General features: G+C 41.2%; 1 protein-coding gene across 18 annotated transcripts; it reads right to left on the bottom strand.

Moving 5' to 3' along the window:
- Positions 1-1,467: 1,467 nt before the first annotated feature.
- On the bottom strand, positions 1,468-26,991 carry acaca (acetyl-CoA carboxylase alpha). 18 transcript variants are annotated; one of them, XM_028422416.1, is made up of 55 exons: positions 26,823-26,991; positions 25,532-25,790; positions 24,124-24,274; positions 23,815-23,953; positions 23,522-23,631; positions 23,337-23,418; positions 23,147-23,245; positions 22,942-23,048; positions 22,744-22,854; positions 22,435-22,644; positions 22,176-22,346; positions 21,538-21,699; positions 21,188-21,351; positions 20,957-21,107; positions 20,768-20,871; positions 20,450-20,677; positions 20,185-20,335; positions 19,949-20,083; positions 19,469-19,615; positions 19,189-19,377; positions 18,537-18,637; positions 18,366-18,454; positions 18,112-18,236; positions 17,867-17,980; positions 17,507-17,620; positions 17,324-17,413; positions 17,112-17,230; positions 15,996-16,019; positions 15,425-15,574; positions 14,887-15,030; positions 14,685-14,787; positions 14,483-14,590; positions 14,332-14,388; positions 13,988-14,032; positions 12,772-12,813; positions 11,992-12,207; positions 11,718-11,873; positions 11,424-11,627; positions 10,463-10,618; positions 10,224-10,370; positions 9,564-9,833; positions 9,276-9,373; positions 8,992-9,112; positions 8,708-8,818; positions 6,749-6,892; positions 6,516-6,636; positions 5,557-5,653; positions 5,360-5,456; positions 5,145-5,280; positions 4,875-5,052; positions 4,693-4,805; positions 3,983-4,137; positions 3,250-3,420; positions 2,173-2,309; positions 1,468-2,053 (listed from the first exon to the last, which is right to left on the bottom strand). In XM_028422416.1, the coding sequence occupies exons 2-55, from the start codon at positions 25,759-25,761 to the stop codon at positions 1,927-1,929; spliced, it is 7,221 nt and encodes a 2,406-aa protein (XP_028278217.1). In that variant the 5' UTR covers positions 25,762-25,790; positions 26,823-26,991; the 3' UTR covers positions 1,468-1,926. The 18 variants fall into 18 exon arrangements, with proteins under 18 accessions (XP_028278217.1, XP_028278214.1, XP_028278216.1 ...); XM_028422413.1 differs by adding an exon at positions 26,433-26,489 and having other exon boundaries at positions 11,403-11,873; XM_028422415.1 differs by having other exon boundaries at positions 11,403-11,627; positions 26,823-26,990.
- Positions 26,992-27,440: the final 449 nt, after the last annotated feature.

Consider the following 27,440-nt stretch of genomic DNA (forward strand, 5'->3'; position numbering starts at 1 on the left):
CACAAATGAGCAAAACCCCTCTGGGAGAGCAGAGAGAGACCAAGCAAGGCACATTTCCAATTATACTGCCAAATGACTCATTTTCTTATTGGGCCTTCTATAATTGTGGTGGGTATTGGGTGGATGCAACTCAATTTGTCTTACATATTTGTTGGTAGGATGGTAATAGAGTTGACAGAGCCATGGGATGTTATGAAAGAAAAAAAAAGAAGTATGAGATAGATCCCTCAATATTTGTTTGATCTGCTTCATCCTCCTTAATACTGTTGAAGTTTAAAAGCCAGAAAGAAAATGTCACTTTAATCATCTGTGGATTGAGGAATGGGAAGACTATCCTTTTTCTAGTAATCAGGAAATGTCTCTTCAGAGTAATGGACTTTGTTCTGACTGCTCAAAATTAATGAGGCTTCCAAGTGATGTGATTATCTGTCCCCTGGATCACCAATATATATAAATAATTGACAAATTTAATTAGTGCAAAATTCTTGGAAACTTTTTTGTTTAAAAACACATTTTTGGGATTTTTTTCCTTTCTCACACAAACACACTTGGTTGGTTGAGCTTTATTCAGTTTGCAGACACATTTTTCTCCATTGTCACATAGGAAACAACCAGTTACTTATAAAGCAACCGCACAGCATGTCAATACAGGCACATAAAAGGCACAGCACTGACCATGAAGCATACAGAACGACAAATACATCTGTTTACCCAGTGCTATTGTTACGTTGTCCTTTCCTATCAGTAACAAACTCAAGTAAAGGAGTTAAATGTGATTCAAAAATTAATTTTAAAAAACAAGTGACATTTCAAGTACACAGCATAAATAGAACAGTTTGTGGATTACAGTAAAATTAGATCAGACAACGACATAATAAGTCATCTTTCAGCGATCAAAAACCAAAACGACTGAACAAGCACACTATTATTCACTTTATCATCGATTCTCTTACTCTCACTTTGTGCGTGCAATGTGCATGAATGTTTGTAGTCTCGGTCTAACTTTTCTGTGCAGCTTTGAGTCTGGCTGCAATGTAAAAGCAACCGCAAGCACCGAAGTGCCTCAAAAGCAGCATGTACTGTGTGGGGTGAGAACAGAAGGGACAGCTGTGGTTTTGTTGTGAGGCGAGCTGCCCATTGCTCACCGCAGGGTAACTATGAAACAGTCGGGCTCTTTAAAAAAAGGACCTTTTCCCCCTGCTCCCTGCTGGGCACCCCCCCCCACCCCACCCCTGTCCAAATCTGTTCTAGTGTTCACCGTCTTTGTTCAGTAACTAAGTGCTCCTCAAACCCCCCGGCCCCCCATCTTTTTTTGCTTGCACCTCCAGCAATGTGTTGTCTAGATGGTCATCAAAACACTTGCAAGTCTTAACAAGCATATGTCACAAACCAAGATGCATTTTAGCAGGACAACAACATTGTTGTTTCATATATATATATATATATATATATATATATATATATATATATATATATATATATATATATATATATATATATATTGTGGTGCACACTCCAGTTCAAAAGGATGGAGACCACTGATTATCCTGGAAGCAAACTATGTAAACTCTTTATATATATATATATATATATATATATTAGTAGTTACTTGATATTTCTACTTTCTGACTTTTTAAATTGCACTTTAATACAAAATACATGGATTTATCTAAACTAGCACAGATGTAAGAGCATTTATAAAATGTTAGATTTGTCAGTCATCTGAACTCTTAGTAAGAATCATTGCCAACGATTCATCAGAAACCTGGCAGATGCCAAGGGCCATCACGTTGGCTCCTCCGGCCTCGGTTTTCAGGCCAGGCCCCAGTTTGGAGCACAGCTGGCTAACCCAGGCTGCTTTGGCTGTAGGTGCAGCCTACTCTGTGCATTAGCCAACAAGGCTAGGGGGGGGGTGTCAGGCTCCTGCTAGGAGGAGGCTGACGTCTCCATAGTGGACAGGATACGCACCACCTCGGCCCTCTGCGTGGGTGAGATGTGCTGAGTCATGTGCACAATGGAATCCATGGCAACCTCTGGGTTGGCTTGAACAAGGCTGGAAATAGATGGGGTAACAAAAGAAAACACATGATTATCCAGGGAAGGAATGGGAGTTTGTTACCTACTGTGCATGAGTTAGCGATGAGCATGAGTAGTTTGCTTTTGAATTATTACCTGCGAATCTGCTTGAGGATGTGATCTCGGCGGATGTACTTGATGTTCTCGTCGATGACGGACCGTGCACCCTCGTCTTCGGCGAGCTGCCTCTCCACCCATCCCACCACCTCTTCGTTGTTGTCCCACAGATATGCCTGGAGAACACAGAGGAGACAGATGAGTCATTGGAAGCAGAGACCATAGGAAATTCTGTTTTTGGCATGTATAAATAAGCAGGTTTACTTATCATATAAAGGATAACATATATAAAACACCATGGTTCTACAGATAAATAACAACAACAATAGAGATGGACAGGCACAAAGTGGGGTGCTAATGTCTTGTTGACTGATCCTGATAGGAAAATTAGTATTCATGAGTGCTGGCATTTCTGATCCCAAACAAAGCCAAGCTGGAGGGCTTAGCAAAGATTTGGGGCTAGAGGGGTTTAATGGGCTCTTGCCTTTTTTATGAACAGTCCTGCTTGAGGTCCGCAAGAACATTTAATGCCCTTATTAATCATTTTTAATCTGTTTGCTTTTAATTAAGAAACAGCGTGTTGCTCTCCTATCTGCACGTGCCAGGGCTGTGATTAATTGTGGCTTAAGACAGCCAGTCCTGATTGGGGTAATGTATTAGCTAACAAGAAGGCCACTTCTTAAGAGATCTCAAACACTGAGCCTGGGTCTCGTCACCCCTGCGGCTGGTCCTCTGAGCCCTGAGACTGGAGCAGGAAGAAACCACACTGATGAATCTCTGAGGGATGTTTTCAACAACTACAAGTTATCAGTCTATCTGTATGTGATTTAATACGAATGCTTACTACGTCTTCACTGGTGCATCGTGTGGAAGAAATAGGTGTTTGAGAATGAATAATAAAACCCTCTGTAATCATAGGGTTAACATGATGTCAGTGCATTTACTCACTTCCTTGTTAAAAGTAAAGATCTGGTCGTAATATTATGCCATATAATACACATTTATTAGTATTTATAAAATCTATGTAATATTAGCTGTCTGTACAATACTTGTAATTCTCATAAGAGTTGCTAAACATTAAAAGATAGCAGAACAAAAGATTGCCGTAGATTTTACCTTAACAGCCCCCTCAGCCTCCACAAACCAGCGGCGCAGCATCGCCTGGATCTGACCGTCTGTCAGCTCGCTGTTGGCTGCTTGGATCTTCCTCTTCACTGTGTCTTCCAGCAGCAGACGACGCAGGCGCCAGTAAAAGAACTGTCGGGACGTCTGCCATTCAAGGATATCCTAAGAAAAAGCAATTGACAAGAAACTACCATTACACACAGCTTGGGTGTCGCATGCTTTACGTATTATTAATAAGTGTTTATTTTCTGAAACTGGTTATACAGTAAATGCTGTATGGAGGGTTCAAAACATTCTTAAAAGCTGTATATTGTTGATTTATTTATGAAAGTAAGAAATTAGAAAATAGATATCTCTCTCTTCTTCAAAGGTGAACATAGAGCAATTTTCCCTATACACTGTGTTAAAAAAAGCCCCCTGACTGTCATCCATCTGTGAAACATCCCTCTGGTCATGTGAGCAAAGTGTGTGTATGTGTGTGTTTGTATGTGAAAGATGGGATTGTGAAGGGCCTGCCCGAGGCTGCTCTGCAGTTGCTAAGGTGATTGACCAGGGTCATCAGAAGATAATTATAAGGATGAGTCTCGCAGCCTTGGTGAGACCAAACATTATTCACTAGGCAGGTGTAGCAGCTAGACTGATACCAGCCCCAGAGGCTTTTCAGGTTATTCAGATGCTGCACATTCATACTGTAGAGATGCAGGGATACAAGGAAAAATCTCACCGTGATAACGCCTTTTTCTTGCATGCGACCCGGCGTGTCATGGAGGTCTGCAAACTGCACGGCCACCTGATGGTAGATGGGCAACAGAAACTCCTCGCGCTCCTTAAGCTTGGTTTCCAGCTCTTTTCGATCAGGGGTGCTGAGCTCTGGGGTTCCTGTTATGGTTTCAAAATAAAATCATAAAACACAGTTGCCACACCATTTCTGCCTACAAGCAGAGTATATGATATAGCAAAAAGCCTAAAGTTCTAGCCTCACATAAGTAACATTGGTGTCTCACCAATTCAGGTCTTATAGAATTAACTGCCAACAGCATTTTATTTTGGAGCCCATCCCCAAACCCCTGTCTGCTGTCAAAGAGTGATTTCTGTCAATTCCAATCTGTAAGCCCTCAAAACCCTCAACAGTAAACCTCAATTCTATTGGTTCGCCTAAAGCGTGAAGCCATTGCAGCATTGGACCAAAGCAAAATCAATAGCCTGCACTGGAGAAACAGGAGACCTAGAGATTGATCTGAGCAGGCTGTGATTGACGCGTCTCCCAAGGGACTGCAGAAAAGATGACACAATCACCACCAAATAAAGAATGACACTGAAAGCAACCACACATACTCCACCCTGAAATGCCGCTCCGTGCTAAAATGAGGGCGTAGCTGAGTAGGATGACAATACCAGTAAGCAGCTATAATTAAATTTCAACTGCACACTCACCAAGTCTTTCAGCCAGGCCCATGTAAACCGGATCTACTCTTCTCATGGTCTTCACCAGGTCCTTCTTCCTAAATTTGATCTCCACTGTTCCTTCAGGCTCCAACACTCCACCTCTGAAAACAGGAATGATTTAAAGGTGGTTCTATAACTGCAATCCAAATCTTTTTTTCTGCGAAACTCACCGGCTGTCTTTGTCGGCGTACATCTCCATGTGACGGGGGTTGATGGTGGGATCTATAACCACCCATGAGCCTCCTCTCAGCTCAGCCTGAGGAGGGATATAAACCAGAACAGGCTGCTTGTACTCCCTGAGACCATCCACAATGTAGGCCCCAAACTTCAGCACCTGGTCGTACATATCTAAAAAGGATCATTTCATATAAAAGATATATAAGAGATTAAAAAAATGCATTCAGTCCCTGCTTGGTTGGTTATAGTGGCAGAAGAAGTACCTTTCATTCCACCAGAAAAGCCCCTCCAGTTGGCAAACACTATGAGAGGTAAGCCCTCTCGGTTCAGGTCCTTAATAGCCTGGGCAGTTTTGAAAGCTGAATCTGGGAACCACACCTGCCCTGCCTGCTGGATGATCTAAATATAGAAATGAGAAAATCAGCAACAGTGCATGGAGTAGTTGGCTGTAAATATTCAAAAATTAAGCGAACCTTACCTTTGCTTCTGAGTCTAAATTGGCTGGATCGGCTGGGATTGACAGCTCCACTGACCTGGTTTCCACAGCAACCACTCCTGTAGGTATCCCACCCAGTCTGTAAAAAGAGGCCATTCAGTAGTATCAAAAAACATTACTTACATTTACAAAAGCCTAAGACAATTACTGCATGTGACTCAGTGTAATGTTTTGTTTACCTGGCTCTGCCTACCACCACACTCTGTGCCCATGGCTGCATGATCTCCATGAAGGAGCCATGGTCAAAGAAACCACTCTGCCAGGAGCCCTTTGGAGCTTTATACAGAGAGAAGGCAGAAAAAAAGGAAGAAAATAAAGTTGAGCTAATATTGCAATTGCAAAATGCACAATTTTCCCTAGCTTTCCTTTGTAGCGCTCAGCTTGTATATATCTTTTTTTTCCTCAGAATCTTGGCAGCAAACGTGATGGATGACTGTATAAGCAGGCTTGCTCAGCTCCTTTTCTCTGTGCACACCCTGAGAAACATGACCAGCCTGGGAGGTTACCATTCAATTAAGCCTTGCAACTCATCACTACCAGAGATGTTGACTGCCTTCCCACACAATTGCCCCCACCCCTCAATATCTTTTCCATCCCAAGCTGTAATTACACTGATGTGGAACCTGCTCAGTCCTGACCTGCAGTGTAAAACACAAGGCATCAATTTTGGTGCTGATCTTGCCTTTAGCAGCAAAACGTTAAGCTTCACAGTTTCTTTCTTAGTTTCATAATAGCCTTTCTCATGTAATAAATTACTCTAACCTTTAACTCCAGGGATATCAGGCTGAAATAATAAATCTTTATATTTACTCTAAATAACATAACACTTGGTGTGAATTTTTTTAATCATAACTAATGATTAGTAAAGGAAAATTTGACGTGTATAAGTTATCTTGTTTGCCACAGCTAATGCTGTATAAAGTGGAAAGATAATGGTTTAGGTGTTGATTGTCCTTAATAAATAATGTGTTATTGCAATGAGTTTCCTTTTGACTAGTCCACACTATATGAGTGTGATGTCATCACTGAGCTTATTAAAATGTTAAGAAGTTTTTGTCTTTAACCTAACTTTATGTACTTTGAGCAAGATGAAGCTATTACATAACATAATCACAGAAAATTCTGATTAGGCACTCACTCTGGCTTGGACGTCCTGCTAACATCCAGCGAGGGTCATAGGGAGCCTTGGTAGGCACAAACTCTATTGTCCGATCAATGGAGTCCTTGGCTTTGAGGATGGGCGCAGGACTAGATATACACTGAAAAAAAAAGATAATCGCATTATTTGGTTATAGGGTACATATTAACCCTAAAAAGATCTACATGGCTTCACAAATGCTGTAGTATTCATTGAAAACAGCTGGGTGTTACCTTGGGCATGTAGGACAGCCACTGCAAAAGTGTGAAGACTCCCTCAAAGTCATCGCAAACTGTGCAGTGGGTCACGCCATTGTTGTGCATGATCTGAATTCCACCCAGTTGGTTGTTTGATGTGTACACTTCTCTTCCCAGCACCTAACACAAGAGAAGGTGTGGATTCATTAATAAGTCGGATTTTTCTCAGCTGAATCCCAGTCTTGAGGTCTGGATCAGCGCTTTCATTATTAAACGTCCTCATGCTGGCTGTCAACATGAGCTGTTAGTATAACCAGGTAATCGGTTAGATCTCACATAGAGCTGCTAGCTAACAGCTTTCATACAGGTGATCACCATCTGTTCCTGAGGGATTTTTTAACAGACGACAAAATCGCACATATGGAATAATCAAAACCATTTGTCATATGTAGTCTGAATCATCCATTTATGTATGACTATGTGGATGAATGACTATTATATAAGAGTAAGATGGAAGCCACCAAACTTCCTTTATCTCCTTGTTGCTCATATGCCAACCTAAAGCCATAAAATCTCACTCCCAGCCCACCCTATTTTCATAACCAACCGGGAACAGGTGGCAGGGCCGTGACATGGTTCCATAAAAATCAGAGAGGAGCTCAATCCCTACCCTCAGCTCTCACCTTTTCAGCCATCATTTACTTTCTTTATTACCATTAATGGTTATGTATCTGGCTACAAATCTAGGGCACTCTCCTAAAGCTGTCAGGAAAGCCGGCAGCCGCATGAAACATTGCAGTCACCTTGACATACACAAAACCCCTGTGCCTCCGGCCATCGCTAGCTTCATTAAGATTCCACAGCAGAGAGAAGAGGAGGAGATATAGGAGGAAGGAACAGAGGGAGATGACTAGGAGGAAGAAAACGAGAGGCCAACCAGTAGTAACTGCTCACTGGGGTATTTGTGCTAGTAGTTACTATCCAGTCCCCATGAAAATATAGTGCTTTCCAGCAGCTAATGAAATGATGATCTCTGGGTGGCAGCCTCCTGCTCTCCATTAGATTTCAGTTAATAGCCAAGAAACCACATGATAAATGGGCAAAAAAAAAACTATCCACTTATTTGCTGTTCTTGTTAAAAAACAGTATTTTAAACCAACACAATTTTTAACAAATAATATATTGCAAAACACCACATCCACATTGTAAACATCTGCAAGTAATTATTATTATGATTCTGCTAAGGCTAAACAGCAGGGCCATCTAAAAACAATTGAGCTTCCAGCAAATAGGTATGCCATCATTGGGCCATTTGCATGGTTTGTCATGTTGCGATCTGTCATCTAATTTGAAATGGAGTCATCTTAAAGCACTGACAAGGACACAGAATGGAAAGCAAGACAAATCAGTGAAGCGTGCAGGCACACGCACACACACACCAATCAACTGTACGCAGGAAAACAATCTGCATCAGCAAAACTTTTCATTTTGATTAAAAACAAATGATATGGGTGTCCTGCACTGCAGCCTCAGGCATGTCACTCTATTTCTATGCAAATACAACTTCATGGTTCGCTTTCAATTATTCCACTTTGAGTGGCAGGCAGGCCTTGTGGCTGGGATAGGAAAGGGAATCCTAGTAGAACAGAGCAATGCAGAAGGAACGAGCTTTAAAATTGCCCGATCAGCGAGTCGGAACAAGCTTCAAAATCGCACTTTTCTCATTTTGTTTCATTAATGTACAAAAACATAATTTGCCTCTCATCAGAATCTGTTGTATTTTTGCACAGTAAAAAACACTTGTAAACACTCTAATCTGCTTCATATACATCCCATAAGAGATGAAAAATTCCATAATTAACAAATACAGCCAACCATGTAAGGGATTAAATTACAAATACTATAAAACATTTAGAGATGGGTCATTTAGAGCTTATTCTGCTCTACAGCACTTTTATGTTTTGTTAAAAACATTGTAAAAGAAATTCCCTGTACCTTATTGAGGGCTCCAGCTCCAGTGAGGATGATGTGAGAGTTGTCCACTTGGATGGTTCTTTGTCCAAGCCTCACCAGATAAGCCCCAATACCAATGGCTCGACATGTAACCTATAGGAAATCATTTCAAGGCTTCACATATGTGCAAGGTAACTGCATCATGGCTTATCAATTCCTGCCTTTGTTATTGAAAAAGCACATATACAGACGTGCACAGATCAAGGCCAAGTAGCAGACCAGATGTATGAATGTATTTTTGTACACAAGTGCCACTTCAGTCGTACCAGATTCATGGTGATGATCTCCTCATAGGCCAGAGAGGATTCCCCAGCAATCATTCCAGACCCTTTCAGATTCTCCACACCCAGCCCTTCATCTTTTCCTATAATGTCAGTGATCTTGTACCTGCATAACAACACATATATTGACCCAAAGCCAGATGTGACCGACCACATCTGCCACCTGTGCTGCTTGCAGCTCACAAGATTACAACAGATGGGTGCATGCTTAACTGTACTAAGTCCCTCACATACAAAATTAAAAGCTATTATGTATAAAAGAAATGTACCTGGATTCTCCTTCATCCTCTATGTGTTCACAATGCACAGAGTTTAGAGCTGAAACCTTCTTGTAATCTTGAGGTGTAAGGTAGAGGTACTTGAAACCCTGCAGATAAGATAATGATTACAATTTATACATTAAATACCGTGATTATAGATGACACAGACAATAAGTCAACTATATTTTAAAGGCAAGGAAAGAAACCCAAACATTGGGCATCACCATATAATAAATGATAGTATGCATGTATAAAAGTGAAAAAAAAATGTATTTGTCTGAGTCTCGGCTAACTCACCTTGTATGGGTCAGATGGATCTTGCCATGCCACATGGAACATGTGTCTGATTTCCTCTGCCAGGCCAATGCGGGCACCACTGTTTGCTGCGATGTAGAGTCGGGGGATGCCGCTCTCTCGTGCCATCTCTGAGGCTCGCAGGAACAACACGTCTTCCTGGGGCCCGAATGAGCCGATCTTGTGTGTGATGTCGTTGCTTATGACAATGATCTCACGGCCTGCAGGATACTCTGGCGTTCGCAGGGTCATCCTCCATGCCACCATTCCAATCTGGATAGAAAAAAAAAGTTACACTTCAACAAAACAAAAATGTCTCTACAATAAATATTGTCTCAGTGGCCCCAATTGCTGCTTCATTGCTGATGCAGCATTTTATCTGTAACATGTAATATATATATATAATATATAATAAATAGGAATAATACATATACAGTGGGTATATATTTTTTGAGAAAGAATTTCTCAATGATGCATTAAGCACTGTCATTTATATAACTATATCTAACAAGCACTAAAAACACAGCCATAGGCACACAGAGACACCTACAGAGTGAAAGGGAAATTACATATGTTTAAGCAAAATGTGGACATATAAAGAAAAAGGTGATGCTATTGAAGGTAATGGTTATGCTGTCATGTATGAGGTGTAAAAACACTGACCTCGTTGCCTCCTGGCAGTCGATTCATCTGCACCAGCTGACCTTGAGCATCAAGAACCAGCTCAGTGAAAGTGAGCAGCTCAGAGGGAAGAGGGCATTTAGGCAAGTGAGCATAGGCTTGGGTAGAATGCCACAACTTCTTCAAGGCCTTAAACAAGAAGAGTAGAAATATTTATTACTCAGTAAAATCAAGCTGAAGTAATATATATTCATTCCATAAGTCATTTCTGTACTTGGTACCTGTCTGAACATTTCTGGGAAGTCGTAGACATACGTGGTGCCCAGTGATTGTGCCTGAAAGCGCTTCGACTGCAACAGGTCCTTGGTGACATAAGGTGTATTGATGAGCATGCCATGCAAGGGGCCTTGCTTGTCTCCATATGCTTGAAACATAATCTGTAAAAAAAAAAAACATGAAAACTGTCAATTCACAGATATACCTCAACTCCTTTAAACCCTTAGCAAAATGTTGAACATACTGTTATGATGATAAATGTATGACTCAATACAAAGCATCAGATTCTAGGTCCAGCAGTGCTTAGATTATATGTGTGTTTTCAGCAAGAACGTCTAATCATCTGAACACCTAACATCCTAAAAATGCTCAATTAAGTCCTAGTACATCAACAAAATGTCACTCCAACGTCGGTCCTTCCAACTAAAGGTAAATGTATCATTTTGGCACTGCCTTTCAAAAAGCTCAAGATGTATTTATAGACATATTAAGGAGCAAAAAATGCCATCTTATCCATGGAAACAATGTTTAAACACAGCACAAACTAGACACTTCTCACATTCATTATAGAATAAAGCAACCAATAAGACCAAAAAAATGAGAAGATAAAAGTGAAATGTGTACCATGGCTAATCAATTTTACCAACATTCAACCACTACTGATAAAATGGGAGTGGTGATGATGGATGGATAGATGGGAGTCTATCTTACCTGATCCCCTGAGAGAATAAACATATTATGAACTGTCCACCAAGCAAAGGGCAACATACCATACTGGATCTCTACTCCGCATCAGTAAGTCCTGAATCTTCTATACTAATGTCTAAGCATTTTTCTATAGTTATCTGTTAATTGTGGTAGCTGAGATTTCCAGGATGGAACTGTAGCCATTTGCCTATGACTGGACAATAAATATATGGGATGGAAGATGTATGAGTGCCCCACCTGACGATCTTTGGGCCCCACCTGTCCTGTACGGGAGTCAGTGACCTCCTTGTACAGGCTGATGTCCAGGTAGTAACCAGATTCATTAGTTAAGAAGAGGCGGATGGGAATCTGTTTCCCTGTTGGAGTCAGGCGGATGTTAATTTTCAGCTCGGCCTGCAGGACACGCAGCTTCCATAGACGGCTGCCGTATCGCATCACCATGGAGCGCACAGACTCCTCAATCTTGGAAGTTTGTAGAGAAAGAAGAGTAAGATGCAAAAACTCTGGTAATAATATGCCTTGTGCATTTGTATGTGTTTTTGTTTCACAAACCTTTGATGGGTCCATGATGACTGTAGGAACAAAATTGAGGAAGATGTGATTGCAGTCAGTCCGTACGGTTGTGTTGTTGAACGCCACTTCCAGTTCATCCATGGCTTCCAGCAGCAGACGTTCTGCTTCATTGTGAAGGTATTCAAAGGAGGCCTCCTGTTGAATGAACAGACCAAAATAACTGTCAATAGGGGCTCTTATGATGCATTTTTAATAGAGCAAAACTCCCATTTTTCACACATAAACAGTTCCTTGTTCTTTTTTGTATTCTCACCTTTGTGACCAGATCAGAGTGGCGGATAATGGCTCGAACAAAGAACCTGTAGTCTGTGACCTCTGTGCCCACCTCCACCCGGGCTGCACCCAGGTACAGGTGCATCTTGTGATTGGCGCATGGGATAGCAGTTAGAGCAAAGTTGCGCATGCGGTTAAGCTCCAGCTGGAATGCTAAAGCTGGCTCCAGGTGTCGATAGATCCTGTCCTCCTCAAACTATCGCGAAAGAGGCAGAACAAAATTACAAACATTGAAACACAGTTTCAATACATAGATTTAAATGAGTTTGTTTTAAGACTTTCCTGAAAGGCTTTAAGCCGGGTTTTACTGCTAACATCTTTTACATTAACAGTTGTTCAAATTGGCAATTTCACAAGTACTGAGTTGGTGTAAGAGTAGAAGGACGCCTGTGAGCCTCGCACGGTATTAAGTAAATGAAATCTTGGGTAATCTTAATCTGAGAGAGCTGCTAATGGGTGTCATTTCTCTTAAATGGGAGACGTAATTAAAGAGTTCATTACTTTAATGAGTTTTAGTAGTGTCATTGTAGTGAGACTATAACTGGGTAGCGGGAAAAGAGGAACCATCACTGATTGTGATGGAGTGTATTTGAGCGCTGATAGAGTGGTGGTGATGAGACTGTGTTGTTTTCAAATCTAAAGATTCATGTTTTTTAAAAGCCTTAATAATTAGTTACAGGTACATTAAGCATACTAACTGCACATCCAAACACCCGTTTACACATTTGGACAAAAACAAAGTAACAGTGTTAACATTTACCTTGTCTCTGGCACGGAATGTGAAAAATTTGGGGAATTCCCTCTGTGTAAATAATAGTGAGATAAAGTCAGAAAAAAATAAAACAACAACATGCAATAGTTCTCAGCCTTAAGAATGACAATACACATGTCTGGTTTCCTTAAATTACACTGGGAGTTAAATATGGGGTAGTATGCAGGGATCAGGACCTTCTTCTACATGCAGTGGGCCCTGTGCCCCCTTCTACTGCTGCAATTTATCTATCAAGGTGTATTCACAGAGACAGAAAGCTAACATAATAACAGTAATAGGCTATACAAGTGCCCCTCACTATGGCTAATGAATAAAACATCTCTTCTTTTTCGGAGACATGTGATCCTCTGAATAATGCCTGGTAGCCCCGTTTGACGTTATCAGCTGAAGTGTCCCACTTGCCAAAACAATGCCAGACCGATTGGAGACGCTCTCATCAACTCCCAGCCAATGTGATAATGAGAGCGCTACAGTAGTAGCACACACACACTGGAAACTACTGCAGCCACGTTTTGACACTGTGATTGCTTATCTCCAGGACGGAGTGAACGGAGGATAAATCTTTTTTAGGGATGAGCATGCATAATAGTGAGAACTCTTCATGTAACAGGGGGGGCACATAATGATGGTGACATTACTTAGCATGATTTCTTTCATCAGGGTCTATGGTGCCATCAAAAGAAAAATCAAAGCCTATTGTCAAGATGACAGAAGAGGAGAAAGAATTGGGCATTTCTCAAAATTTAATCCTGCTCTAAATCCCTGTCATTATTGCTGTCATCTAAACGTTAGTGGCAGTTCTCTTGATAATGTCTCAAAGATAAATGCTGCCCTGTGTGTTACAGCACAGTAGGCAAGGAGCATTACAAAACTGACATGATTAGGGGTTCAGTCCAACTACCTAGATATCCATGCTATAAGAAGACCTCACTATTAACTGGTGGAAAGCAAACTGTTGCCAACCTAAACTTTTCTTAAATCAGATATATTTTGTTTATTTGAGCTTGAATAAAGCTCCTATTTAAATAAATAAATGCCTTGTAAACTAACAGCCAATCTACAATCTCCTGCCAGTTGTCTGTTATCTGATACTTTACAGTGAACTTTCTCCATAATAATGTGTATTTTCTTCATTGGATGTGTTCAAACTGCAAATGCAGTGAGGCTGCATACATCCAGATTTCTTTTGTTTTCCACTACTTACATGAAACCTTTGGTCCACCTCACAGTTGATTTGCTTCCTGAAATCCTGACATCAATAATTCAGCAAAAGCAAGGCATGCAGAAAGAGAGACACAGACAAACACAGAATCAAGCAAAATTTCAAAAGCAAATAATTACTATTACAATTTTAACTGTCCAAATGTCATTGCCGTACGAAGACTACTAAAGCATTAGTCGGTATAAAAGGAAAGACGAAAGGACTGGTTCATTTATGACATTTTGGTACATGCGTTTCAGAACATCTGAATTGGTGACATGCAAGGCAGCGGATTGTGAAGACTAAGTAAGTAATTACTCCAAGTAAATATTAATAAGAAGCCTAACCTTCTGAGCCACAAGGAAAGTCAGCCTTCGGATTCCGTGTTCGAACAGCATGGACTTCTAGAAAAAGAAAAGAGGCAGAAAAATATCTTTGAGTTAAATCTCCCTTCCTGAAAATCAGAATATCAAAGGCCCTATCTTAAACATGTCCCACCTTCGACTGAGTGAACTCCCGGAACATGGATGCCAGGCCGTCATCGTCAATGTCGCTGTCAGTCTTTATAGCCACATTCAAGATATGGATAGGCTCATCCTGAATACTCTGGATGACAAAGAAAACACACATTTAATTCTAGCTCACACAGTCACACAGGTCAATGACAGGCCTGTGACTGGCAGAGCACTGTCCTGGCCACCTTGTTGTCCTCTTCACCATACAAGACAGGGTTGCCTCCCTCTGGGAAGGTCGGGCTTGGGGGAGGAGAGTCCGAGAAGCAGATCAACACGTCTTTTATGTTCCTAAAAAAATAAATGATGAAAATCATACAGCATCTATTAGTCATGTAATATTATCTTCTCATCATAGCAGGGTTAGAATTCTTTAATGTGAGAACCCACTTTGTGAACTCCTGGAAGGAGCGGAAGGAGACCATGGCTCCCATACGCTGACAGGGTGGTGTAAAAGATGTGTCAAGGAGGACATCGCTTACGCTGGCCACATGTACCATGCCATAGTGATTCAGGTTGGATGAGAATGACATCCTGCAGTGCAGACAGAGAACAATAACAATGAGAATGTGTTACGCTAATAGACCGGCTTTCTGAAGATGTACCCAGTCCACCTTTAAGAACCTCATAACAGTTTTCCGTTTCGTCGCTTTTAATTTCTGATATAATTTGAATCGTGCTGTAATTATAACTGAATGAGGTTCAAATATAAAAGTGAGTGAACAGTAATGTAATTCCCCAAGTGAACACAGTGTTAGTTAAATTAAAACAAAGGAAATATTGTTTTCATGAAAACAGGAAAATTTAAAAACCACCAGAAAGAACCTTTGATGTTTTCTTTTTACTGGGTGTTAGTCCTTTGATTTGTAAAAGACGCCCCAAAAGTTACACCCATTGTAAGCACGGAAGAAGTTTTTGTGTGTCAAACCTTTCCACAGATTCCGAATCTGATGTATTTTTCTTCTCAGGATTATCATCCTTAGATTCACTATCCTGTGCTTTAAGGTCCTGGGGTTTAGCTTCCTCTAATTTAGTGTCCATGGGTTTTACAATGTCAGGGATAGGGGCAGACATTTTCCTGGCAGGACAGTCAAAATGCTTCAGTTCCAGATATTTGCATTGTTTTACAGCAGTTTTTCCTGAAATTCTTTGTAATATAACAGTTTAAAATTTGCATCCCAAGTTATTCCAAACATTACTAAAGAACACACACACATAAGTTAGGAATTTACTCACTTGTTTTACAAGACCCTCTCACACACACTCACACACAAAAAAACAACAGCTTGATTGCTATGGGCCATGCTGCTGTCTGTGAAATTACCTAACTCTGCCCTTGCCAACCAGACTTGTTGAATGATTTTTATTATTAGAAAAAAACAGTTGCCTAAGTAGCAACTTGATAAATAATTTCAGCTTTAATTATGGCTTTGATCATGCAACTAACTAAGATCTACAGTCACTAGTAGTCTAGGCAATGAAAAGAATGTTTACAATACCTGTTTAGAGTGGGGATGTTCCCTCTGCAATCAAACAACATTGATTACTAAGTGGTTAGTGTCAGGCATCAGGAGAGGCAGACAGTCAAGGAGTAGCAATGTGTGTCAATGTAAATGTCTGTGCGGGTATGTATGTATGTATGTAACAAAATCGAAAGTGGGTGCAATAAATTGAAAAAAAAAAAGATAAAATAAATTGAATGTGTCTTTCTTGCTGTAAACACACATTTCACTTCCTGACTGCTCCATTTATAACATGCATTATTAGATCCAAAAGGCTCTTTGTCCTGAGGTGTACTCTGAACAAAGACAGAGGACCAGCTCATACTGTCATTAATGAGCCAAAATGTTAATTCACACATAGTAAATCACAAGCATGCAAAAGAATGAGAATACGACAGCATTCACAGGGGTTCTCTGGCTAACTGGGTTACCAAGCTAAACCCAACACAGCAAAGACTGCATAGCAAGCAGATACACACACAGACGGTGTGAACACAATCACACAGGTAGGATGCAAAACAACAGAAATGCCACAGTACTGTCTGTTAAAGCTTTTTTTCAAATGCTGAGCATGTACAAGACAAATCCAGACTTTGCCCATGTTTTTCTCTGATTCTCCATAAGAGCATCTTTATGTTTGTCTCATGAGAAGGTGCACCTGACATGAGACTGATGAAGCTGTGAGCTTTTGTTGTCGTCATGGCGCTCACACTTTTTGATAAACCAAGAAAAGTATTTTCAGTCAAAATACCTTCTTTGCACATGAGTAGCATTTACACAGAAAACAATGATGAACAATGAATGAAGCAGGAAATACTGGGGAAGAACTGTGGCACCATGGATCAAATATAAATGAATATTATCAGTGGCTTTGATATACAATATAATGATTGAAGTACAAAAACCTAAATGATGAAATGTTAAATTATTCTATGTGGAATAGGCAGAATAAAGCTGCCAAATGATGTTGATGAAGGGAGTAGTTGCTGATTCTGCTGTCTCCTTGCTGTCTAGAACACTATAATAATTATTGACTCCACAGTGTCTTCAAGAGGATGAGAAGGAGAGCAAAAAAGTAATGCACAACATTACAGGCATTTTTATATGTAGTACCTGTTGGGATGTGAGGTGGGAAGCATGAATTGGAACTCTACCACACACGTGTTGTCCTTCAGCTGTCGATGCTGAACACTGTTCAGCTCGTAGGCAATGTATGCTCTGCGGACGTACACCTGTGATTATCAAAGATAAAGCCACAGACAGTGTTAGTTAGATAAATGAAGCGTGTGAAAGTTTGTCAAATGTGACATCATTAGTCCTCTCACCTCAAGGGCAGCCATCCTGACTACTTGGTTACTGTGATAGAAGAAGTTGGGCAGAACATCAAAGATGGAGGTCTCTGATAGGATCAGTTTCTAGAAAAAAAAAGAGGAAAAATAAGCCATATTGGACATACTTGTAGAAAAACAGAGCAAGCAACAAGAGTGACACTTGTATTTATAGATTACCTGCAGGTTCTCAATGCAGAACTGATGCCCATACATGTCGATGGCAGAGAGGAAGATGGACTCGACCTGGTTGTGTCGTAGCTCATATGAGGGAAGGTGAGACGCTATCAACACCTGGAGAAAAAAAAAAGATCAATGTTTACCATTAGCTATAACATAGCACATTATTTCATTTTTGGGTTTTTCCATAATAATCTTATAACTTTCTGCCATAGTTAGCTGTGTACTGACATCTGGTGGTGAAATTCTCAGCATGAGAGCATTTACATGTCACTTTAGAAGCATGCAAACAGAAAATGATTGCATTGACTTCAAGTACTTTTGAGCACAGAACATGCAACAAATTTCTCCAAAGCTGACCTGACGCGCACGCAGTGCCACCTTGGCATTGGTAGTCTTGCTAAGCTGAGTGAGTTCAGTCAAAATGGCCATGAGTTCATCTGTCAATGTTGGATCACGGCCACACAGCTGATCCTAGCCACAGGAGAAGGCAGAACATAAAACACTTCTTTATCAACTGCAGAGAATTAGTTTCTTCACCACAAGCTAAACATTTCATTCACAGACTATTATACTGTTCTGACCTAGTAAGTAAAGGCACTTACAATCAGCATAGTAACCAGCAGATTTTTCTTAGTGACTTGAGCATGGGAGAAGATATAGTTGAGCACATTGGCCATGTCACCTTTGTTTTCTTCTCGCAATGCAAACACACACTTGTCATAGTGACCTGTTAACAAAACAAACACATTAGTGCTGTAGATTTAGCAGAAGAGAACTGAGGCAAAAGAGCTCCATCAAGTGGAGAAAAAAAGTCAATGCACCCTACTAAACACTAGGGTCGGGTGCTGTTTCTCACCATTCTGGAACTGAATCTCTACTTTCAGGTACTGTCTAAGCAAGTCCATCACCACTGCCTTCATGTGACCTCGGATGCCGCTGCGGTACCTGTTGGAGACAAAAACAGTTTGCACCTTGCACAAAGTGATCAATGTGTACAATCTTTTATTTTGTTGAGTATGTTGCTCACTTCTGCACCAGCTGAACGATGCTTTGTGTGTTCATGAAGAATACTTCTCTCTCTGACTTCTTGTTGAGAGTAGCAGCGTGACTGTCCAGGATGTTTGCAATCTGGAAACCAAGAAGATAAACAATATAAGTGTTTAATCCCAGCCACAGTGGAGGACCATAAGTAAATAATCCTAGTGGCACTGATGACCCCTCAATGTAACGTGTTACATTCAGACTGTGCACCAGTAGCAACCGAGGCATAAAATCTCAAAGCAAGACTAGAAGTAAATACTGGACTGAGGTATGCATGTCTTAAAATAACATTAAGTGCTTTTCTTTACTTTACATACAATAATGCATGCATAAGATCAACATATTTTTAAATAGAAGGAATTAAAACTAGATAAATCACACAGACACCACAAACTGATGCAGAACTGGTATTTTACTTTCTCATATTCTGCTACTTGGATATATTTGGAAATGAACCCTTTGCATAACAAACTGTATGAAAAGTCAAGAGAATGTGAACAAAGTTCAACTGGACTCGAGAAATCAGCCTGTCTGTACTCCAAATCCTGTTTAGCATGGAAACCTACTATAACATAACAAAAAAATGCAGGTATGAGCAAGAAGAATTCTGTGGGTGTGTGTATGTTTTAGTGACACACCTGTTGGCTGGGGAACTGGCAGAGCACTGAAGTAATGTTGCTGGCATACTGAGCCATCTCCTTCTTAATGGATTTCTCCACAGCAGGAGGGATGCGACCAGACACACTGGTCATGATGTCTTGAAGTTCCAACAGTGGCAAAGAGGGATCACGCATAGTTTTCATCAGCCTTTCCACCCACTCTTTCAACTGCCCCAGACACAATAAATACATTCTTGTGAGGAACAGATTGCAGTTGAAGGAGCAAATGTTGGCTGTGTCGGAGTGTATGCACTCTTACCTTTCCACTGAAGAAAGGCTCAGGGAGGCAGTAACCATTCATTATGTGGACAAGATGATCCAGTGTGTTATGGAAGACCCTATGTAGCTTCTCACCTCTCAGAGCAACAGCCTGGATAGAAGGCAGGGCCCCTGTGTGCAGCTCAGCCTGTGAAACAAACACAAATTCATAGGTTTCAAATGTTCCAACAAGCATGGACCAATAGTGTGGTGTACTAGAAGATAGATTGAAGACACACCAGTGACATGTTTACCACCACTAGCCTACTATGTATTTTCCAACTATTAGCCTGCTCGTAACGACAGCTGACTCATGCACACACCCTCAGATAATGGAGCCGTCCCAATTTTCTGCCTCATTGACTCAAAGTAATATGTCACAAGACACCCAAATAACAAATATAATTCTCAAAGTGGGAGTGAAAATTATTTATGCAATGCAGCAAATACCACAGAATGCATTACAACAGCCATAAAGTACCTGTTGCACTCTGCTTGGGTCATCCAGTTGCAGTTTGGCAATGACGCAGCCAGGCTCCAATGCTGCTCCAGCCCTCTTCACATAGTGAATACAACCAGACTCTGCAGCCGTCAGCGTCATTACCATCTTCATCACCTGAAATTTTAAAATGATTAACGTTTTATTTATCTATACAACACAGCAAACAGAAATATGGTGGTGTAGTGGCACACACAAAAAACCTCAAAACATTGTACCTCTATTTCAGCGTAGCACTGGCCAGCAAACACATGCCCGCCATCCTCAACTGTGTACTGAATGAGCTTTCCTGCTGAAGGAGAGCGCAGCAGCGAAGGATCATTTTCCTTTTCAAAAACACACGTCTTGTTCCCAATTGTGATGCGATACCTGTGTAGAGAAAAGATAACTGAACAAGTCTGAAGATGCAGAAATTCAATGTGCACCACAGATACACTGTTTACAGTTGGAGTAACTTCATCAAGGCTTTGTTTTTAATCTTACCGATCCACCTCTTCCTTCATGTAGGTAGTATAGCTGCTTCCATCATAAGACAACAAAAGACCTCCATCGCTTAGCCGATGGACGTCCACCTCAGCAGAAGAGTTGTTCATGATGACTACGTAAGAGTTGGGAGACTGACGTGTCACTGTGAGGACGTACTTGGTACCTTCATAGATTAGCTCCACATCCACAGTGTTGAGTAGTGTGTGTGCTGGGAGCACTTGGCCCCTGGTAAGAGAGAATAGAATTGTTATCTTTTATTCAAATCTCCACATAATACATAAAATGATTTCTGAGATACAGTATGTCCTTTTTTACCTTTCAAGGGAATGCAGAAAATTGGAAACACTGTTCCTGAGATTGACATCTGCTACATGCAGTGCGCCGCTAACAATTCCCAGCATTGTATCAGGACGCTCTGCCTGCAAGCAGCCATAATTTAAGTAAACATCATATACACATATATATGTGTTGTCACTTTTATTTTAGCTTGGACATCAGGCATACCTGCATCTTCTCTGAGATAAGCCTATCCAGCCATCCTGTGTCAATGCTGTTGTGCTGAAAGCTTTCTGTTTCCAGCAGCTTGATGAGGTATTCCACTGTAGTCCTGAAGTCTCCCCTGATAGACAGCTCCTTCAGAGCAACCACCATGTTGCTAGAAATTGACATAACATTATGTTAGATAATTGCACAGGAAATGGTTTTTAAGTTTTCTAAATTGCTGAGTTCACTCACGAGATGGCCTCTTCACGATTCTCTCCCCAAGAGAAGCAGTGTCCAAACTGGGAATCAGCAAACTCATGCAGACCTCCAGCTGCTGCAACACTGAAGTAGCCCCACACATTTTTATTGCTGCGGAAATTCAGCTCTTGCACAGTTCCTGAGCTTGGTTTGAAACCCTGCAATCACACACCACATTTAATCTTCTTAGGAGCTGAAAAGAATCTGGCTAAAAAAATGGCTAATTTGACATTTATCAAGTTTAACATCTAAAACAACAATGCTGCTGTTAATTGTAGAAAAGAAGAGGAAATATATATATATAATATGCTGCAAGTATTTTGTGTACCAGGGGTGAATAGTACCTCATCAGGATTTTCACTGGTGATACGTGCTGCAATGACATGGCCTCGTGGGGAGGGGGTAGTTGACAGACACTCAAAGTCTATTGGACAGTCACCCCAAGGCTGGAGCCCATAAAGCATCCTGATGTCTTTGATCCGGTGAAGAGGAATACCCATAGCAATCTGTCAAAAGAGGGTGGCATTAGTACAACAAATGTTTATGCTTATGTGATGGTCAACGGCATAACGTTTAGTTGTCTATACTGTCAAGATATAACATTTTTCTAACATAGCGGGTGCTGTTGTGGTCTTGATAAAGACACCTTAAGCTATTCCCTCAGTAGCGTCCAATCAGCTTGACTACAAAGCCTCCCCAGCCCTTCAGCTTGACTGCCCCTGACCTATTTACGCACAATCCCAAACAATGCAGAAGCGACCACGTGACCTACTGCTGCTACAGCCCTGTGTCTACTACAGTGCTTCTGCACATTGTCTCCTTCTTTTGCAGTCTGTTGCCATAGTGACAGGGGGCCCATCAGAATAGTGATGGTGTTGGAGCGTGATAATTTTGTCCACAGCAGGACAGGCACAGACGCAGACACACTGTATGTAATGTAACAGTGTTACGTAGCAAGGTCGAGTGAGCAAGTGACACTGACCTGCAGTTGAGCAGCAGGCAGGTTGACATCAGCCACCATCTCTGTGCAGGGATGTTCCACCTGCAGACGAGGGTTGAGCTCCAGGAAGTAGAAGCTTCCATCCTGGCTGTAGAGGTACTCCACCGTACCCGCGCTGACGTAGCCCACCATCTTAGCCAGCTTCACTGCACACTGAGGAGAGAGAGCAGCTCTGTTCAAAGAATGACTGAAGCTGGCTTAATCTTCATTATAAGTACTGTACAAACAAAATGGGTTAAACCTTTTCCATGTCCTCAAACACATCAGAAGTAGCAATAGTAGCAGGAGCCTCCTCTATAATCTTCTGGTGACGTCGCTGCACCGAGCAGTCTCTGCCGAACAGGGAAATGGCATTGCCGTATTGATCAGCCAAAATCTGGACCTCCAAGTGGCGGGCATGCTTGGCGAGTTGCATGACGAAAATGGGTGACCCTGGAACCTCTGCCTGGACCTGGACACCAAAGGATACAGTATACGATTGCATTACCCAAATGCAAAGAAAGAAAAACACAATTGTAATATAACTTGAGCATTTAAAGTTTGCCTTTACCTGTCTGAAAAGGTTTGGGAAGTCATCCGCACAGTTGACTTTACGGATCCCTTTCCCTCCACCACCTTCTGAAGCCTTCACCATTACAGGGAAGCCGATTTTCTCTGCAGCCTGGCAATGAAACGTAAGCGTTTAATAGATACATGCAAGTATATACACACACGTCATTATGAACTGCCTGTTGGATGCCTTGCTTACTTTCAAACCATCTTCTACATCCTGGATGCAGCCGAGTTCATACACATCATGAGGAACGTTAATGATCTTTTTCTTCTGATTGTTCTCGGCCCAATCCACTGACAGACCTGAGTAAGACAAATAGGTGACCTATTGATCATACAAACTTTTTACTGCAGGTGTGTGATGAATACATTTCTTATGCTGCAATGAAATGATACCCAACCTGATCCACTCCAAGGCAGGGTTGGAATGCCAGCTGTCTGAGCCACAATTGATGAAGCAATCTTGTCGCCTAGAGCCCACATGGCTTGACTTGGGGGACCTGGGAAACAGGTAAACAATATATAAAAAAAATATTTTAAACATAGAAAAGATAGATGAAAAAGGGCAATAAAGTGACTGAGTTGTCTTACCCATGAAAGCAATGCCATTCTTTTGAAGAAGCTCTGGGAGTTTGGGGTTCTCTGAGGCATGACCCCATCCAGCCCACACTGCCTGTTATTTATGAAACAGTAGGATAAAAAACAACAATTAATTTTGATGATTTATTTATTAATGTTAGTGGAATAGCTACATGGGTTTTAGAGTCTTGTGGTACCTGAACAGGTATTCGTTTAGCAATGTCCAGAATGAGTTCTACGTTGGCATAGTTGTTGTTATTTGTCCCTCCTGGCACAGGGACATAATGATCTGCCATTTTGATATACTCTGCAAAAAGACAAAAAAAAACATTGTAAAATGATATGACATTCTTCACTTCTGCTCAACAAGAGAAGTGGACCCGGATGATATAGTGCATTTTAAAAATCCCTCCCTCTTTTTTTGTCCATAATTGAAGCACTAAAAGCTGAAGAACATACTTTTCGTGTCAATGTCCATGCTAAAGCTCACCTGCATTGGCCTTTAGATCTTCTGGGGTCACCATGACAACAAAACGGATTGCCCTTTCATTACGGAACATCTCATACGCCCAGCGGCGGATGGAGCGCATGCATTTAACCGCAGCAATGCCATTGTTAGCGATAAGCACCTGTATCGGCAAAAAAAGTTGTGCAGGTCGTTAGGTGTGTGATTATCTGTGATGATGTCATTGGTTTTCATTTTTATAGACGATGTATTGAAATGTACAGCACAGACAAATCAGATTTTTGGAGCATGTTCAACATCAATTTAAGTAAGCAAAGAAATGAAATCTGTTACCTTCTCAATGACCTTGTTTCCACCGAAGCGGGTGACAAATTCAGCAGGAGAAGCCACAGTGAAATCCCTCTGTAAATCAATGCGCCTGCGATCTCTGCCTTGTTTCACCAAATGCAGCCCTGACATGCTTGATCTGTTGTTATCACAAAAACTATAATAACAAAGAGGACCTTTGCAACACGCAGTTATAGTGTTATTATATATATAAATATACTACACCTATGGAGTCTTCTAAATCACTGACATCACCTCATATTCACATGAAACATGTTATTTCAGTAGCTTACTGTCTCATAGCTTAAACTCTACAGCTTTACAGAAATGGTTACAAACTTCCATCCATAATGACGTCATTCATGGTATAAACTATGATAATGATCAACAGTGATGATGAGGGTTGACAAAATGGTGTTTGACAATAAATTTACTTTCATCATAAATAGTGGAAGCCAGTGTTGTGCAGAAGTCCTCAAACATGTTTACATGTTAAGGCATGTGTTTCAAACCAGACCTGTAGAGCTGCATGAATCAAGCTCCACCTCAAAAATGAAGCATGAAGTCAGTGTGTAATAGAGGGGGGGAGGGATGTCACCATCAACTGGAGGGTGTGGCAGAGCCTGGGCTTGTTTGGCTGGCTGGCTTGTGTGGCCTGATACTGCATTGTTGCATCACTGCCTGGATTACCGGCACAAGACAAAGTAGTGTCTACTCAATAAAGGCTCTGATTTCAATACAGCAGTGGAACTGCGAGAGTTCAGTCTGTGCTATGTGAGAGAGAGGATATTGTGGAGGTGCAGAAGACAGACACCCCCAACCAGTATTTCTAGTTTTGAGTTAACCCCCTTCTGCCAGTTATCTGGGCTGACTGGAAACTGCAAATAAAAATGTCTTTTCTGATTACAGTACAAAGTAACTGGTGGCAGGTATAGTCCAATGTCTACAAATGTATACAGAGAAGACAAGCACAAGACAATTTCAAGTCCTGACACACAACTCTTATACAAAGATTTTGAAGGGAGGTAACCCTTTCTTAGTTATACTAAGTACTAAGTACTTAGTTATAGTAATACTTGAAGTTGGCACAGAGACTACCGGTAAATACTACTGCAAGCATTAAAGCAAGTTTTATTAGTACTAAAAGCCTCCTTTTCACAGCTGGATTGGAATTTTCTGTGTGTGAATATTTTACAGCCTTCTCAAACCAACATTCTGAAAGCTGTGCCAGCTCTCCAGGACAACCTCACACACTCAGGACACAGAAACCACAGTTTTTTTCACACATAGTGTAAAAAGGAGGCTCTCAAGGAAAAGTACAGAGACTGAACAGAGCATGCTCCGTGTCGCCACAGACCTGCTCCACACAAACTAATTTAAAGCAAAACGCTTCATTAGAGATTAGAATTCTAACCTTAAATTGTGGACGGGGCCATCAATGTGGTCAAAACCCATTTCATAGGTGCTGTCAGAGCTACCAGAAGATGGTGACAAGGAACGATTCTCCTTTTCCTCCAGCTGCATGTCCGGCTTCCCTTGAGTTTCATCCTCCGAGTTCTCTTCCGACACCGATCCCACAATGAAGCGGGAGTGCAGCGATGCCACGGAGGGCTTCTTCTTGGCAGCACCTTCCTGCTGTGCCATTGCCGGGCGACACGAGCAGGCTGCAAACACTGACAAGACAAAGAGCAGTGTGCAGCAACAGTTATAGTGCAAGTGGAACAAGAGTCCAAATATCAGGGTACAGTTCAGGGTGACACAAGAGTGACTTGGCTGAACTGTGATGCTGTTTGACATATTGCAAAAGTGGATTACATAATTTGCTTGGTATTGCTACACATGAACTTAAACTGGAAGCAGTTTATGTAGGTTATGAAAAGTAAAATCTCTTAATGTACCAGAACAGGTTCTTAAGAGTATTTCAAAGGTGACGAAATAATGACAACTGATCAGATCTGCAGCACCTTGAATATGGGAAGGCTGTTTAATAAGCACCTATTTACGGTTGCATGAATCATTTGTCAGCAACAATATGTGCATAAAAACATAAATACTTTTACCTAAGGAGGTTAACTATCAGGGCAACAATGTGCCACGCACTTACCACTATTAGCTACTGTTTTGAGGTAGTTAGCTTCTTTATGAAGAGCTTTCTATACAATGCTAATTAACGTCAGCTTATAGAAACAAACAAAATGTCTTCTTATTACCATGTTGGTGTCAACCAACCTCTCTAGTTGCTACAACTACTTTTTCCCCACCGGTTAGACCAAGTGGAAAGAGTAGACTCTCTCTGGTAAGGCACACCCGCTTACCTATCGATAGCTGCTTGCGGGACCAGAAAAACAAGCCGAGCACTGCAGCCAGACACGCTGTCAATGAGAACCAGGGGTACATCACAAACAGAAAGCAAAGACTGCATTTGGCTCGTCAGTCAGACGAAACTGACCCAAACGCCTTGTCGACCTGTCACGTATAAACTAGCGTCCAAAACGTTAGCCACAGATAAGCCGAGGCTCAGATGCTAATAACGCTAGTTTACCAGACAGCAGATAATAAAGCTATAATGCCACAGCAACGGCACTGACGCTGTAGTGCTGACTAACTGCACTGCAGACCGGTGTACTGTCCTGCAGCATGGACAATCAACAAGGGGCAGACTGTTCTAACGTAATCTGAGATAAACATCTAGGCTAGCAACTTACCGGCAGAGATAAACGGACAAGTAATCCTGAAATATTTGAGGCAAACAGATCGATAATTTAACTGTGTCTATCAGACATCTCTGTTTCCAGTGATGGTGGGCCAGAAAAATCACTTCATGATGAGGTCACAGAGCTCCAGCAGACGCTTCAACAGCAGAGAGTGGGGTGATGTGATGATGCGCAGGCAGGTTACTCCTGGACGTTGACCTCTGGCAGCGGCTTCCGCTATAGAAATAGACTAGTCAGAAAAGACGTCGCAACTAAAATAGCGCACACAGCTGTACCTGCACTTAATTGTATGTAATTCATAAAGTTAAAAAGGGATTACACACACACAATATTGTGTGAGAATGTGTGCCATTACAGATAAATACATTTTAAGGTCATCTAAACATAACATTTATTTATATTTTATTTACCACTCACCAAGCAGAATCAAATATTCAGATTGGTATTATTTTACTTTATAAATTCATCAACCGTCATTGATATTATAAACATTAATGTTAAAGAGTTATTTATACAGTTGTCACAATACAGATTTTAAGTTGTTCGTTTCGGTAAAAATGATAATAAAATGCTTCTAATCAACATCATTACAGTTTTATTAAATGGCAG

This window comes from Parambassis ranga, chromosome 14, assembly GCF_900634625.1.
Source record: "Parambassis ranga chromosome 14, fParRan2.1, whole genome shotgun sequence".
NCBI classification, from domain to species: domain Eukaryota; kingdom Metazoa; phylum Chordata; class Actinopteri; family Ambassidae; genus Parambassis; species Parambassis ranga.

Coding starts and splice junctions, on each gene's coding strand:
- acaca (XM_028422412.1), bottom strand. CDS start 25,761: ATGGCACAGCAGGAAGGTGCTGCCAAGAAGAAGCCCTCCGTGGCATCG. Junction 10,371..10,462: donor TCCCAGAAATGTTCAGACAG/GTACCAAGTACA, acceptor TTCTTGTTTAAG/GCCTTGAAGAAGTTGTGGCA. Junction 9,834..10,223: donor GACTGCCAGGAGGCAACGAG/GTCAGTGTTTTT, acceptor TTTTCTATCCAG/ATTGGAATGGTGGCATGGAG.